General features: G+C 42.8%; 2 protein-coding genes across 2 annotated transcripts; one reads left to right on the top strand and one right to left on the bottom strand.

Moving 5' to 3' along the window:
• The first annotated feature begins 2766 nt into the window (after positions 1-2766).
• On the top strand, positions 2767-5728 carry marcksb (myristoylated alanine-rich protein kinase C substrate b). Its single transcript, XM_054614218.1, has 2 exons — positions 2767-3192; positions 4202-5728. The coding sequence occupies exons 1-2, from the start codon at positions 3109-3111 to the stop codon at positions 4778-4780; spliced, it is 663 nt and encodes a 220-aa protein (XP_054470193.1). The 5' UTR covers positions 2767-3108; the 3' UTR covers positions 4781-5728.
• Positions 5729-9603: 3875 nt separating this feature from the next.
• On the bottom strand, positions 9604-13347 carry col10a1a (collagen, type X, alpha 1a). The gene is made up of 2 exons (XM_054614568.1): positions 13203-13347; positions 9604-11438 (listed from the first exon to the last, which is right to left on the bottom strand). The coding sequence occupies exons 1-2, from the start codon at positions 13330-13332 to the stop codon at positions 9604-9606; spliced, it is 1965 nt and encodes a 654-aa protein (XP_054470543.1). The 5' UTR covers positions 13333-13347.
• Positions 13348-14406: the final 1059 nt, after the last annotated feature.

The following is a 14406-nucleotide window of genomic DNA, read 5'->3' as shown; positions in this document are numbered from 1 at the left end:
AATAAATACACATACTATACAACTACACAGACAATAAATACACATACTATACAACTACACAGACAATAAATACACATACTATACAACTACACAGACAATAAATACACATACTATACAACTACACAGACAATAAATACACATACTATACAACTACACAGACAATAAATACACATACTATACAACTACACAGACAATAAATACACATACTATACAACTACACAGACAATAAATACACATACTATACAACTACACAGACAGGGCCACAGGTCTGTAGTCGTTAATAGGCGAACTGTCCGTTTGTGTTCCTGTGGTTAGAGCTGTCTTCACATTCTCAATGAATGTGTTTAAATGGGAATAAAACACACAGCGTGCACACAGAGAGAAACACATTTTTAATTAGAGCCAAAATAAATGTATTTAACCATTCTAAGTGGATTTATATTTATTTATTTTTTAAATCAAACTGAAATCAACAACAGGTGAATTTCCTCTAAGCATGAAGGGCAACTACCTGCTGATATGGAATTAAAACTAGGGAGGAATTAGGGAGGAAAAAACTCTTGGTAGCTTTTTATTTCAGGTAATATTCATGTGATAAACTTCTCTCCCCGTAAGCTTCCAGAGGTCTCCTTCTGTATCAATAAACGCATCAGCAACAGGCCGCCTCTGAGGGATGATTCTGGTTGCAACAATTAGGGCAAACAATTCCCCAACCATAAAATGTGTTATTTTGGATACGTCACAAGGATTTACAGCAATTTAAACCAGCAAAGGAATCATCATAATGAATTACAAAGTTGACCTCTGACCTCAATTCAGTTATTTGTCTTTCAGTCTTGCAGCAGTTTAAACGGTGGCCAGACTTTAAGAAATCAAACATGCAGGTTTATGCAGGCCCCAGTTATCAATCATTTTAATTATTGTATGATCAGTTAATTTTTTGAATTAATCAATTCATCTTTCATCTATTGAGTATCAGACAATAGTGAAGATTGTCCATCACAGTTCCCAGAGTACGAGGGGATGTGTTCAAATGTTTGGTTTTGCACTGCAAACAGTCCAAAACCTAAATATATATAATTTAAAAAACAGGAAAAATCTATAACAAATGGACATGTGTACCCTTATATATAAAAGAACATCTCAACTGTGGTAGAGGCTCATAATAAAAAAGGTGCTGAATAGAAAGACAAATCTTTTGTTTTGTTTTAAGCACACACAGAAACAAAAACAAAATGCAAAAAAAATGTTTTTCAGTTGTGTGTGTTTATTTAAAGATGAGGCCATTAAAGGGTTAAATCTGACATGATTTAAAGTGAGAAATGTAATGGAAACCTTTGGCATGTGTAAGAGTTTGTGTTGATTTGGGCCTTTCTATAAGTCAATTTGGTGACACACACACACACACACACACACACACACACACACACACACACACACACACACACACACACACACACACACACACACACACACACACACACACACACACACACACACACACACACACACACACACACACACCACACACTGCCCCCTTCATATAGGATCCTGACATGACGCAGTATCTTCATGACAGGTGAGTCTTTCTGTCTGAATGTCTGGGCTGCTTGGTGCTTGTTGAAAACACTTCATGCCGGCTGGCTTTGTCCTCAGGTTTACATATTCATGGCAGCTCACCATAATAACCACAGCTTTGCATGTACTCAGAATAAGACAACAATGAGCGTGGCCTAGTTAGCCTGACGGAGAGAGGGTGGGTGAAAGAAGTCACCCTAATCCTCCAACTGTTGTCTTCTGTTTTAAACTCACTCTCACCCTACTTCTTCCACAACCAGGAGTCGTGTTCTCAAAAGCCCCTCGACGTGCAGCTTCATCCTTGGAGCCATTTTGGACCGGTAACCATGGAGATGTGGGTCATGCAGCGATGGCAGAGGGATGATCGTGGCTGGCGGTGGAGTCAGAGCACTGCAGGCTGCTCGAGCAGAGGGCCATAAACTCTCATTATATGTGGGTCACTGGGATGCTCCAGCTGCAGCAAGCAGACAAGATGCTATTATGCAAGAAGAGGGATGAGGGAGGTTGTGGGCACGGGGGGGATAGTTCAGGGACGCCTGCGTACCAAGTGAGACATGGACGGGAGCGTGTGAGGTTTAACACAAGATAGCTGAGCAGTTCTTTCTGAGCTCAGCTGTTCAAAACATGCTGTTGTTTTGGCACTTGCATATCAATTTAAGAGTTGTGATAAACAACGTCTTAGGCCCTATCTGTTGCAGATACATTTAACTATAAATAAGGTAGCTATGTTTTACAATCTACAAAAAGAAGTAATTATGTTATAGGCTGTATTATTGCACAATGTATTGTACATTACAGTAATAATAATTAAGCCTTTATTAGTCCCACAATGGGGAAATTACAATTCTCTGCATTTAACCATCCCGGAGGAGCAGTGTGTACATATGATTATAATATTATATATACACTTACTGTAGCATGGCCAGCACATGTGCCAGGGAGAGAATGAATATCTCTTAATAAAAACTGGATGTCATCTTCGTGTAAAATGAAACGTTGGCCATTTTTGTAGTTTTTGTGAATCTAATTGTTTATTCTAGTGTTGGATTATCAGATATGTTCTGGGATATTCCCTGGTGGAAATCAGCATCTGGTTTCCTGTCAGACTCTTTTAACCCTCGGTCGTTCTGTAGGGAACTGTAAATGGACATAAAGAAGTATCTGGCCGTGTTGTTGTCTCTCCTATTGTCCAGGACCCCCCCACTCGTTTGGATCCGGACTTGTGATTGGTGGAGCCGGGTGTGTGTGTCGTCATAGTCATTCATCAGGGCGTTGTGCTCCAGTCCCTCATTCCAAACTCCGCTCGACAAAAAATTGGAAGAATTCTCGTTTCTTTTGCGTCTTTTCCTCATTTGTCTCCTCAGGTTCTCCTCAGGTTCTCCTGGTTCTCCTGGTTCTCCTCGTTCCCACGTCGGGCTGATCCTCCGGTCCGGTAGCAGAAGAAGAGTCTCTGCTGGAAGCGTTGCGCTCTTTGTTCATTCATCTGATCGCTCGGGTTCCTTTGTTGCACCAACAAGCATAAGCATAAGCATGGGAGCACAGGCGTCCAGAGCCGCAGGAGAGCAGGAGACAACCGCAGGAGACCAGGAGACAACCGGGAAGTCCGCCGGACAGGTGGGTCAGGAGCAGGGTTAACTATGAATATAAGTCTTAATCTGAGTCTTAATCTGAGTCTGAATGATCACACAGAGGCTCGATGGCTCCATGTTCCCTGCAGACACACCACCGGCCACCGGCGTGCAGGGAAAGTGGCCACATGTGATGTTATATTGTATATAATGTTATAATGTTATATTAACCCATAGCATTTCTATGTGTAATATAAGTATCTTATTTAAAATCTCAGTATTGATGCATTACAATGAAACAGGAATAGCTTTTAATTGATCTTTTCAATGTGAACATTAGGCTGCACAGCTCATCTGTCCAATGCATAGTTTAAACATCTGTTTATTTAGATTAGGTTTGTGATTGGTTTATAGCTGTGGTTCTGAGGTTTATCTCCTGCACAGTGCAGGTTCATGCATGTGGCTGCTGGGTGTGTGTGTGTGTGTGTGTGTGTGTGTGTGTGTGTGTGTGTGTGTGTGTGTGTGTGTGTCTCTGAGGCCATTTTAAACACACCACGCCTTTGTTGAGATTGAAGAAGGGGCCACGTTGTTCTGCACGCACAGCCCTCACAACCAACACACCATAAACACACAGCACAGAGCACGATGATGGGAGTACATTATAACCATATTAACACGTTTTGGTTTACAAAACAGGTCGTTAAAAAAGGGAAAAATCCCCAAATTCCCATGTTGTCTCCACACTATGCCACCTGGCGGATCCCGGTGGTACTGCAGTCTAACCGACTGGCCTACTGCTGAGAGCCACAGATCTGTCGTCACTCTCCTAGTAACAGATGCTGCTGCAGTTTTGGATCTATTTTTCTATTGGTTACCAGCAGTCAGTGCATTGATTAAACTCCATGGCACCAGATGTGGCAGGGGGTTGTCTCATACACACATGTTCATATGTTGGCCTCAGATTCATGATTACAGATCAACATAGTCTCAACTCCTTAAACAGCACGTGATATGCATGTTTGGAAACATTTTTTTTAAATTCCGTTTCTTTCCAGGAGAATGGCCACGCCAAGACCAATGGGGATACCTCTCCAGCTACAGAGGAGGCCAACAAAGCTGATGTGCAGGCCAACGGTAGCACTCCTACTGAGGAGGCGCCAAAAGATGAAGGCGAGAAAGTAGAGGTTGCTGAGGCCAATGGCGAGAAGGAGCCTGCCGCTACAAACGGAGAGGCCTCTGCCAAGCCCGAGGAAGGCACTCCATCCACCAGCGAGGACGGCAAGCAAAAGAAGAAGCGTTTCTCCTTCAAGAAACCCTCCTTCAAGCTCAGCGGCTTCTCATTTAAGAAGACCAAGAAAGAGTCTGAGGAGGGAACCGAGGAAGAAGCAGCAGAGCCGGCCGAAGGAGAGAAAGCGGCAGCAGAGGAGGCGGCAGCCGGCGAGGAGGCCAAACCAGCTGAGGCCGCTGAAGAGGGAGCCAAGGAGGCTGAAGCTGAGAAGCCAAAGGCTGAGGAGGAGGTGAAGGCAGAGGAACCAGCAGCAGCAGCAGAAGGTGGAGAGGAGAAACCAGCCGAGGCTTCACCTGCTGAGCCAGAGACGGCCGCCAGTCCAGAGGCCGCCGCCGCCGCTGAGTAATCCTGCTGAGCCAGACACCGGAACGAAGGAGGAGCACGTCTGAAGGAATGCGAGGACTTGTCTAAAACCAGGGATTTTTTTTGTTTCTTTTTTTTGTTGGTGTTTGTTTACTATTCTGCAACCATCTCATCCATAATGACTGCAAGATCCTTGGCAGTGATGGACAGGAGGTGTACTGGAAAGTGTGCTGCTTCCTCACTGCCCATCGGTGCTTGCATGTGTGACATTGGCTGAGTGTGAAAGTATGAATGAGAGTGTGAATGTTTTTTTTCTCTACATGAAACCATGACTGTGTTGACACGTTGCTGAATTTGACATATTTTATCAAAGTATTTGGTGCTGGGCAATTGGATGTAGCAGCTAAAGCTGTGTCTGCAAGATTTGACACATTGTGATATTTAAAGGGAAAAAAAGTCCTAAACCAAGTCGTAAATGTTGTCTTTGCAGTGCACAGTTGTTTACAACTCTTAAACTCAAACGCTCCTGTGGACACAAGCATTCCTTAATGAAGTAGATTTAGTTAACTGTCAAAGCAGTAGGTGCTCATCACTCCCCATTAGATTCCACCATTTCAAAACTCTGTAGTAATGCACGTTGTATAGACTTTGATATTACTGGTTTTATGACTGAGATGTACCTAAATGACTGAAGTTTTTAACAGATTACCCATTGTAAATGAAGTTTTTCTTGTTTTTCACCATTTGTAAGATTGAATAAAATTGGGAGATGTTTTAAGCAAATTTTGCATCAAGCTGTGATTACGCCACTTGAAAATCGACTTCAGAAAGCACACAAATTTGGGGTTTTGGGTGAAATATTTGAACGGCATCTTTTTTTGTATATAATGAGGCTTCAATTTATTCAACGTGGAATGTCACATTGCCTACAAACTGGTTATAGGTGTTCAGTTTAATTTCCTGTGAGCACTGATGAAGAATAAAGGAATTAAGTGGCACCCTGAGCTCATTTATTCACAATGTTAAGCATCAAATGTACCTCCTATTAATCTGGTAACTGAATATGGATTGAGAGGTTTGGTAGTGTATGAGATCAGACCCTGGAGGAAGAAATGCTCACATTGGTTCTTTACTTTACAGCGCCCTCGTGTGGTGCATTATAGGAAAACAGTGTATAGAGAAGCATTTTAGACCCCAAAATAATTATAATCAGATTGTGTAATTGCAATAATCACATCAAGATAAAATACTGCACAAGCTCTAGGTAGAACAAATGCTACCTTTTCAAGAATTTTCACATAAAAAGAGGACACCAATCAAATTCAGTTTTTGAATTTAAGTCAAAGCAATGACAAAATGGAAGTGAACTCTACCTTCAGACCCCAGTCGTCACATTCTTAAATGTATGTTATGATCCCAAACATTTCTTTCTCTTCACCAGCCTAATTTGCAGAGGGATAAATTGAGATGCGCACACTGACCCTGCAATATTTTTAGGAAATAATACTTTAATTTTATATAGCGCTTTTCTAGGTACTCAAAGACGCTTTACATAGGGCGAAGACAAACAAAACAAAAAAGAACACAAAGGAGCAAACAGAACATTTTAGTAAAAAAGAAAACTGGAGAAGCTGTGCGGAATGAGTCAAGTAGTGGAGGGTAGGGAGGGAAAGGGAGCAGGGTTAGCAGGTGAAGGCGGGTTTGAAGAGGTGGGTTTTGAGGGCGTGTTTGAATGATGATAGGGTGGGAGCCTGACGGATGTGGATGGGGAGGGCGTTCCAGAGGGAGGGAGCAGCAACTGAGAAGGCCCTGTCACCCCAGGTCCGGCGCTTGGTCCTGATGGTCTTCAGAGTGTTTGCGCCGGCGGACCTGAGGCAACGGGTGGGGGCGTGGAGGGGGAGGAGGTCTGAAAGGTAGGGAGGGGCCAGGTTGTTGAGGGCTTTGTAGGTGGTGAGTAATATTTTAAAATGACTAACTCAAAGAACAGCCACAGCATAATTATAAAAATAAGATTCAGGGGAGGTTGTTAGCTGCTGGTTTTGCATCATAAATGTTAGGGTTTTGTTTTAGTATCAACTGCAGCACATACCTAACTGCTGCCTGCCCTAACCATGGACGTGTTGTTGTTCCTTACACCAAACCCCATACAAACACCAGACTCTTTTAAGAGTAAAGTACATTGCTGCAATCTTCTCCAGGGTGTTTTTAGTCACCCACATCTGCACCAACGCTCATTTCAAAAACCCTCTATTTCCTTTGCACCCAGTTTAACCCAGTGTACTGCAGCTCAGACCACCGCAAGATGGGTGTGTTTTACACATAATATTTCCATTTCTGCGTCCTGGTCTACATGTCCATCTTGGTCAGGTCGTTGAGGGATTTCCTGCTCATTTTGGCCTCCTGTGTGCCTCACATACAGTATCCCATAATGCCACACACCACTCTTCATCCTCCATCCTAAGTGTCTTCAGGTTCTTTCTAGTCAAATCAGAATCAGAATCAGCTTTATTGGCCATGCATGCGTATAAATTTGACTCTGGTTACTTAAGCTCGCTGGTACACAGAAACAAACCGATAAACAAAAAACAAGGAGATCCAAGAAGAAAAAAGGATAAACATCGACTATTGTGTACACAGAAATATAAAATGCAAAATTATATATATGAAGATAAAACTCACAAAAAAACCAACGACAATGAAATTTAGATAAATGATTACAGTGTAGAGAAAAGAGATATACAAATAAATGCAACCATGTGTGCCTGCTTAAAAAATAAAAAAATAAATATCAAAGTAAAAAATATTCCTTTGAGTGCAACAGATAATTTTGGAGTGTGGCTTGTGGAGTAGACCAGAGGCAGCGCTCCGTCTCTGTTCCTGTCGGTCCCACCTCATGCACCAACCGCAGACGTCTCTCTGAATGGTCGTCCCCTCAGACGGCAGTCCCCGGCGGTTTCCCTCACCCAGCTTCCTCTCTCTTCTGTCCCTCGAGGCCCCTCACCAAACCACCATCCCGTTCGCTCTACCAGGGAAGATCAAACAGCCGCTGCCCTTCCAGAGGACCATCCCTGTCCCTCATCCCACACGCTGACTATTTTCAGCACACCCGTATTCAGACTTGCATGGTAGAGTAGCTCTTGTAAACTTTGGCTCTAAAGCAGGCAGCCAGTGGCCATCATGTGGGGAGAAATTTAAACTTTACGATCCTCATCCATCTCAGCTTCTATACATGGACCAGTGGTGTGGTAGTAACTAGGTACATTTACTCAAGTACTGTACATAAGTCATTATTTCAATGTTATGTTACTTTATACTAGACTTTAAATTAGAAATATTGTACTTTGCATCATGTTTATTTGACAGATAAAGTGACAGCTTACTACAGACAGAACAAAAATATAAAATATGAGGCCTTGTTATAGTTTAAATAAAGAGACTGTTTACCTAGGCATCATGCACCTGGCTCTACTGAAAAGTCTGAATTCAAGAGTGCAAACCCTTTTACATGAGCTTTTCTGCTTATATTAGTGACATTAAGGGGAGATTCCTGATAGGTGTACTGTTACGTTTTAAACTCTAGTATAATTTGTTGGGTTATTGCTACTTTAACTTATACAAAATAATTGTTGTTCTACATCTGGGACTCATTAATAAGAGATGTTTGTATATGTTATATCATACTGTGATTAGTCCATGTCCAGGCTATGTGTTGCTTGTATGCTAGCATCCCTTATTAAGAGTTTTTGACTATCTTATCTACTTTTTATATATTGGCAGTCATGTAATAATAATCCCCTAATGTCTTAATGGATCTTTAAATCACAGCTGTAGAGGAAGGCTAGTAGAAAGGTTTTACTCTTAGTTTGTATCCTGTTGCAAACATAAGTGATGGCAAGGTGGGAAAGTAAACATACAAGCCATACCTAAATTAGACTCATTTTGAGGCTCCCATACTGGAAAGCATCCACCCAAGGGTTCTTGATCCAGACAGTGAATCCCAACCTGCCCAAATGGGCATTACTCTTTAGTTGACCTCTAACCCCAATGCATTAGAGGGCAGGTTAAATATTTTTTTACAGAAGATTAATCAGGTTTTTTGTACAATGCTTACATAAAATACAGAGTCAAACTAGATTAAAGAGGACTATTCAGTGTGTTAATGTAAGGATATTAAGTTAAATGTTCAGAATTATTTAGGTAACATTGAAAAAAGTACTTCTGAGACAAAATATTTTTAGACATCTTTTATTTTGGTCATTATGCTTTACATGACATAATGCATGTTCAGGGATATAACGTTGTTGCTGGTAGTTTGTGTTTGTATGACAGTATTCTGGTGACTTGTTTCATCATAACGGTCAATTTGACCATTACCATTTCACAATATTCAAGTCACATACAAGGATAACAGTTACAACATGGTGCACAGAAAGTATTTGTGTACTTTTAATAAGATTATTGGTCACCCAAACAAAAACAAGTAAAAAAAAAAAAAAAAAACAGACAAACATTGAGTTAAGAATCACCAGTTGAAGTCAATATTAAAGAAACAGAGTGGAAAAAGAAAAATCAGGACACAACACAGTTATAACACCTCAATTTCACATGCTGTCTCTGTTACATAAGCTCACTGGTAACTTTGTGGATTGCTTCCCCCATCCCTGATCACCTGTTTTCATAAATTAGTTTTCCTGCTTCTAAGCACCTATTTCTTGTAGTTTTCAAGTCGAGATGCTACTATTCCTCAAAAAAGGGTGAACTGCCTGTCTGTTTGTTTGAGGGAAAATGAACAGGGAGTTTACTTTAGTTTGAGAAATAGATTGCAAATTTAGTTGGTTGGCTTTTGGGAACTACTGTATCAACCTATCACGTTGAAGCAATGAGGAACCCAGAGAAAGAGCAGTGGACATTCTCGGCGGCAAAGACACCGTTGGCCTCCTCATCAGGGATCTGGACGTAGACTGTGTCCTGCTCATCCAGCAAGAGGACAGCACTACCGGACATCTGGTCAAGGAAGCCCTTGCTGTACTCATCATAAGTGAACATAACAGGCTGGCCGTTCTTGTACAAAGCCACCAGGGCATGAGCTCCATTAACATGGATGCTGTAGGAGAAATAGTAGACTCCAGGAACTTGGCAAGTGAAAATGCCGGACTCAGGGTCATAGTGATTCTCAGCATTGTACACAATCTGATCAAACTTAATGGGGGTGCCGTCAGCGGGGTAGGGAGTGATCAGAGATGCAGTGAAAGCAGACATGGGGGACTTGACCATAACCTCACCCATTCCCATGCCCTTCTCAAATACAACCTCACCAGGAGGGCCAGGGGCACCAGGAGAGCCTGGTGGGCCAATGGCTCCATCAACACCATCCAAACCGGGCTGTCCAGTGGGACCCTGAGGTCCGGTGACACCCTTAGCAGCAATACCAGCAGGGCCGGAGGGACCAGGGAGACCTGGGTGACCTTTAAGGCCTTGAGCACCAGCAGCACCCTGAGACCCTGAAGGTCCTCTGGGACCTGGAGCACCATCAGAACCAGAGGCACCTGTCTCACCTGCACGGCCGGGATGACCTTTGGGTCCAGCAGGGCCTGGAATACCTGGGGAACCTGGGGTACCAGGAGCACCACCATGACCTTTGTCACCTGTGGGTCCAGTGGCTCCTCTGGGTCCAGGAGGACCAGCTGCGCCTGGATAACCCTGCTTGCCTGCGAAACCCTGTGCTCCCTGATCTCCCTTGTTTCCCTTAGATCCCTGAGCTCCAGTTGCACCTGTGTCACCTTTAGAGCCAGCAGGGCCGGCTTCACCTGGGAAACCTACTGGCCCCTGTGGTCCAGAAGGACCAGTGGGACCAGTGGCACCAGAAGCACCAGTATATCCTGTTGGACCTTGCTCACCCTTTGCACCTGTAGCACCTGAGCCACCTGTAGCTCCCCTCTCTCCCTTCTCTCCATTTGCACCTGGCTTTCCATATCCTGGGACTCCAGGGGCACCAGTGGCTCCAGCAGGTCCCTGGTGGCCTTTAGGGCCAGCTGCACCAGGCAGACCTGGGGCGCCATTCTCACCTGATTTACCTGGCATACCTACACCTGGGGCACCAGTGTGTCCCTTAGGTCCCTGTGGTCCCATGGGACCTGCGGCACCATCCCTACCTGGGGATCCTGACTTTCCTGCCTCTCCGGCCATACCTGCTCTACCTGGCTTTCCAACTCCAGACTCACCTGGTTGTCCAGATGCACCCATGGGTCCCTCAGGCCCTGTCTCACCCCGAGGTCCCTGAATTCCCACCCCTCTATCACCCTTAGCACCTGGCAGTCCAGGTACACCTGGGTGTCCTTTCAGACCAGACTCTCCTCTAGGTCCCATTGGTCCAGGATGACCTGAAGGTCCAGTCTTGCCAGTAGCAGAGAGGCCAGCGGGTCCAGGGCTTCCAGAGGATCCAGGGGCTCCCCTTGGTCCCTGAAGGCCAGGGGCTCCGGTGTCTCCCTTCTCACCATGTGCTCCATGGCTGCCAGGTTTGCCAGGTCCACCTGGGGAACCAGGTTTGCCAGCGCTGGAGCGTCCAGGAGCTCCTGGAGGTCCAGCAGGTCCTTGGGGTCCAGGCAGACCTTCAGCACTCTCACCTTGGGGGCCAGGAGGACCAGCAGGTCCCTCAGGGCCAGGCTCACCTGGAGCACCAGGCTCACCTGCCACTGACACCACTGTGAAGAGGGAAACGGAGTTCATCAGTACCACCGAATACAAGAAACAAAAAGTGCTCAAATTAAATAACTAGCAGTTGGCTAGTAAGAACTTGGGCCAAGTACATTAAGAGTACATTAAGAGTACATTAAGAGTACATTAAGAGTACATTAAGAGTACATTACAAAACCTTTTATTTACAATAACAATCAAACGTGAGAAGAAAAATCACACTTTAAGAAAAATGCTCCAATGAATGTTGCTCTCATTCATTGCTCTTCAGTATTTCATAATAAAGTCAAAATAAATATTGGGACTACTATTTTAAAATAATTATCAAATATTGATATTTGATTCCTGGAGGCGGGGAAAATTGTAATCTCAGGAACCAATCTTGTAGTCCTGAGGTTTGACAACAGTAATGAGTAACTGGCACAGTTTTATAAAATCCTTTCTTCAAATCTTGAACTTGCAGATGTTGAAACATGTCTCTGCTTTCTTTTAGATGTTTTATAGTTTGTTTAAATAATATGTTTGATCTATTTTCAAACTGTGCAGGTCACAGAGCTTCAAGAGGCAGTTTGTGACTTGTTTGTCAAACAGTTGGTCTAAATAAGAAGGAGTATTATTTTTATTTGCTGCCTTAATGTGGTCACATGTGTTTAAGGCTCAGTCCTTGGCTAAGTGTAGCTGAGTTTGGATAAAGCCAAACAGATGTTTCTACTTCTGTGTGAAGCAGGCACACCCAAACAAACCACACTGCTGGGTGACTGGACTGTAATTGACAGTGACAAACTAAAAATAATTCACTAACAGCTACTTTCTCAAATAAGAATAGTATGCTTTTCACACAAAAGCAACATTTCACATTGTATATTGCATTTTAGCCAACACTCAAGCTCATGCCATAATTACCATATTTAAAGTGCACTAAATCTCTGAATATTCTAGAAATGTGGATCTTTTTTCTTATTTGGGGAATCTTTACAAAAAGCAAAGTTAACTAGTGTTTGAAATGAACTGGAATGTGCATTGACTAGCATGAGTGTCTGAAAGCAAAAGAACAGGCAACATTTACAGCTAAAATGACTAAAATGAGAAACATATATGTCAAATCTAACATACTACATATATTGAAAATAATGGTCTTCTTCAGAGTACATGAGTGGTTTCTCTGAATTGATGATCATGCATTGAACATTTTGAACCAGATAGTCAACAAAGGCAGTCTCAAAAAAAGCATTTAAATTGTGTCTATGATAAAGTCCCTAAATCATTTGATTTAGAAAATGTTGCTGATGTGATAGCATTTTTTGAATAAAAGAACAGATAAAGTAACCTAGTAAAAAAAGGCCCCACTTCTAGGTGCATGTATTGAATCCTATGACTTCTAGAAAAAGAAAAACCTTAAAGTTCTGCACTGTGTAAATAAGCCTTGTTATTCAAATCCTACATCTGAATGAACTCTGTGATTGGAGAAGCATGCACACTGTTGCAGCCAATCAGAGAACAAGGCAGTTCCAGAGCAAGGCCGAGTTCAGTTTTCAAAGTAAAGTGCAGCTGGCATCTGTCTGGCTGCTTATGCTGCTGATATTTGCCACAACAAAAACGCTAAGATTCAAAGGTAAGGGAAGACTGTCACGAAATTGTGCTCAGTATTGTCTTTAGAGGAGAAGATCTGACTTTAGAGGCAACTTTTGTAAGGACAAACTAGACAAAAACAGGGGAAATGCTAGAATGCTGTGTTGTCAAAAACACATTGGATAGAGGCTGTGTTTTCTTACCATGGCTCTTCACAGAGTAGGGCTGGTACTGGGGGGCGGCCTTCACCAGCTTCTTCATCACATACCGGTCGCCATGGGCAGATGTAAAGGCCACGATGAGGACGAAGATGGTTGCTACTCGGACGTCCATCTTGCAAAGTAAAATCTACAAAGAAGAAAGGAGACAGTCAGCACAGCAATTCTGGAGGTACAAAGTGGCAGCAAGCTTTCTCTCTAGTTTTAAGTTATGCTACAGAGTTTAACTTTCTCAGCTAAGTTTACAGGCTGGGCATCTTTACAGAAACTTAATGGACAGCAAATAAAATGGGATAAGTTAGAGTAACAGAGTGTACATTCAATTTTTTTCTTTTAGCCTGAGCATCCTTCTGGACTCTTTGAATATCAGCCAGGATGCTCCAAGCCAGCCAAATATCTGCCTCCCTTCCTCAGCCTGCCAGGAACAAACTCAAGGCCTAGACAAAGCCTAGATGTTGACTAAAATCCTAAAGAGATAGAGTTGTTTAGAGAGGAACAGAAAATACACATACCAGATTCCAAAGAGGGTAAAAACAATCTCCTCAGCACCAGTGATCTCCTGGTACTGCTGTATATCCTTAGGGTAGGAGCACAACTGAGGATATGCTGCTTTCCAGTACAATGATGCGGGTATTTATACTATATCTACCCTTCGCATCATTAAAAAAAAAAAAAAAAAAAAAGCCCCCACCATGCAAGTACCTCCCTCCTCAGAGCTAGGGCTGTAATTAGCAGACAGATCTGCCCAAAGCGGGCATGTCACATCAGCGTGCCTCCATGTCTTGAATATCCAGACACATGATTATCACTTATTTCAGTCTTTTTCTGAACTAGAAAATAATCATGTACCAAGCAAAAAGAATCAAATGCATAAACAAAGAACACAAACTAGCTATGAAGGAGTAATAAACTTAATCTAATCTAAACACCTTTCTTTTTTTATTTTTCATCTTAATACACTTTTTCAAACAACATTTTACTTTTCGTATGCTCAGGATATGTTTGTATTATTGATTGCTTATAAGACACTGTGTTTAAACATGACAACGTCTTAAAAATAGTCAAACCATCTATAAAAAACAACACCAGATTTGCAGTGGCACCTGTGTTGCTGCACAAAGCTTGCATTGAGGATGTACAGTACTAGCCACATCTGCAAATTTACATCTTGTCCAGCCGGTTGGCCAAA

Source organism: Anoplopoma fimbria, chromosome 15 (genome assembly GCF_027596085.1).
Source record: "Anoplopoma fimbria isolate UVic2021 breed Golden Eagle Sablefish chromosome 15, Afim_UVic_2022, whole genome shotgun sequence".
In the NCBI taxonomy this organism is placed as follows: Eukaryota; Metazoa; Chordata; class Actinopteri; order Perciformes; family Anoplopomatidae; genus Anoplopoma; species Anoplopoma fimbria.
The sequence above is the reverse complement of the archived record's forward strand: the minus strand, read 5'-3'. Positions and strand labels throughout refer to the sequence as shown.

What these genes read in the sequence shown, in the direction of transcription:
- marcksb (XM_054614218.1), top strand. Translation starts at nt 3,109, where the DNA reads ATGGGAGCACAGGCGTCCAGAGCCGCAGGAGAGCAGGAGACAACCGCA. An exon ending in CCGGGAAGTCCGCCGGACAG is followed by an intron (nt 3,193 to 4,201) that starts GTGGGTCAGGAG and finishes GTTTCTTTCCAG; the next exon opens with GAGAATGGCCACGCCAAGAC.
- col10a1a (XM_054614568.1), bottom strand. Translation starts at nt 13,332, where the DNA reads ATGGACGTCCGAGTAGCAACCATCTTCGTCCTCATCGTGGCCTTTACA. An exon ending in CTACTCTGTGAAGAGCCATG is followed by an intron (nt 11,439 to 13,202) that starts GTAAGAAAACAC and finishes CCCTCTTCACAG; the next exon opens with TGGTGTCAGTGGCAGGTGAG.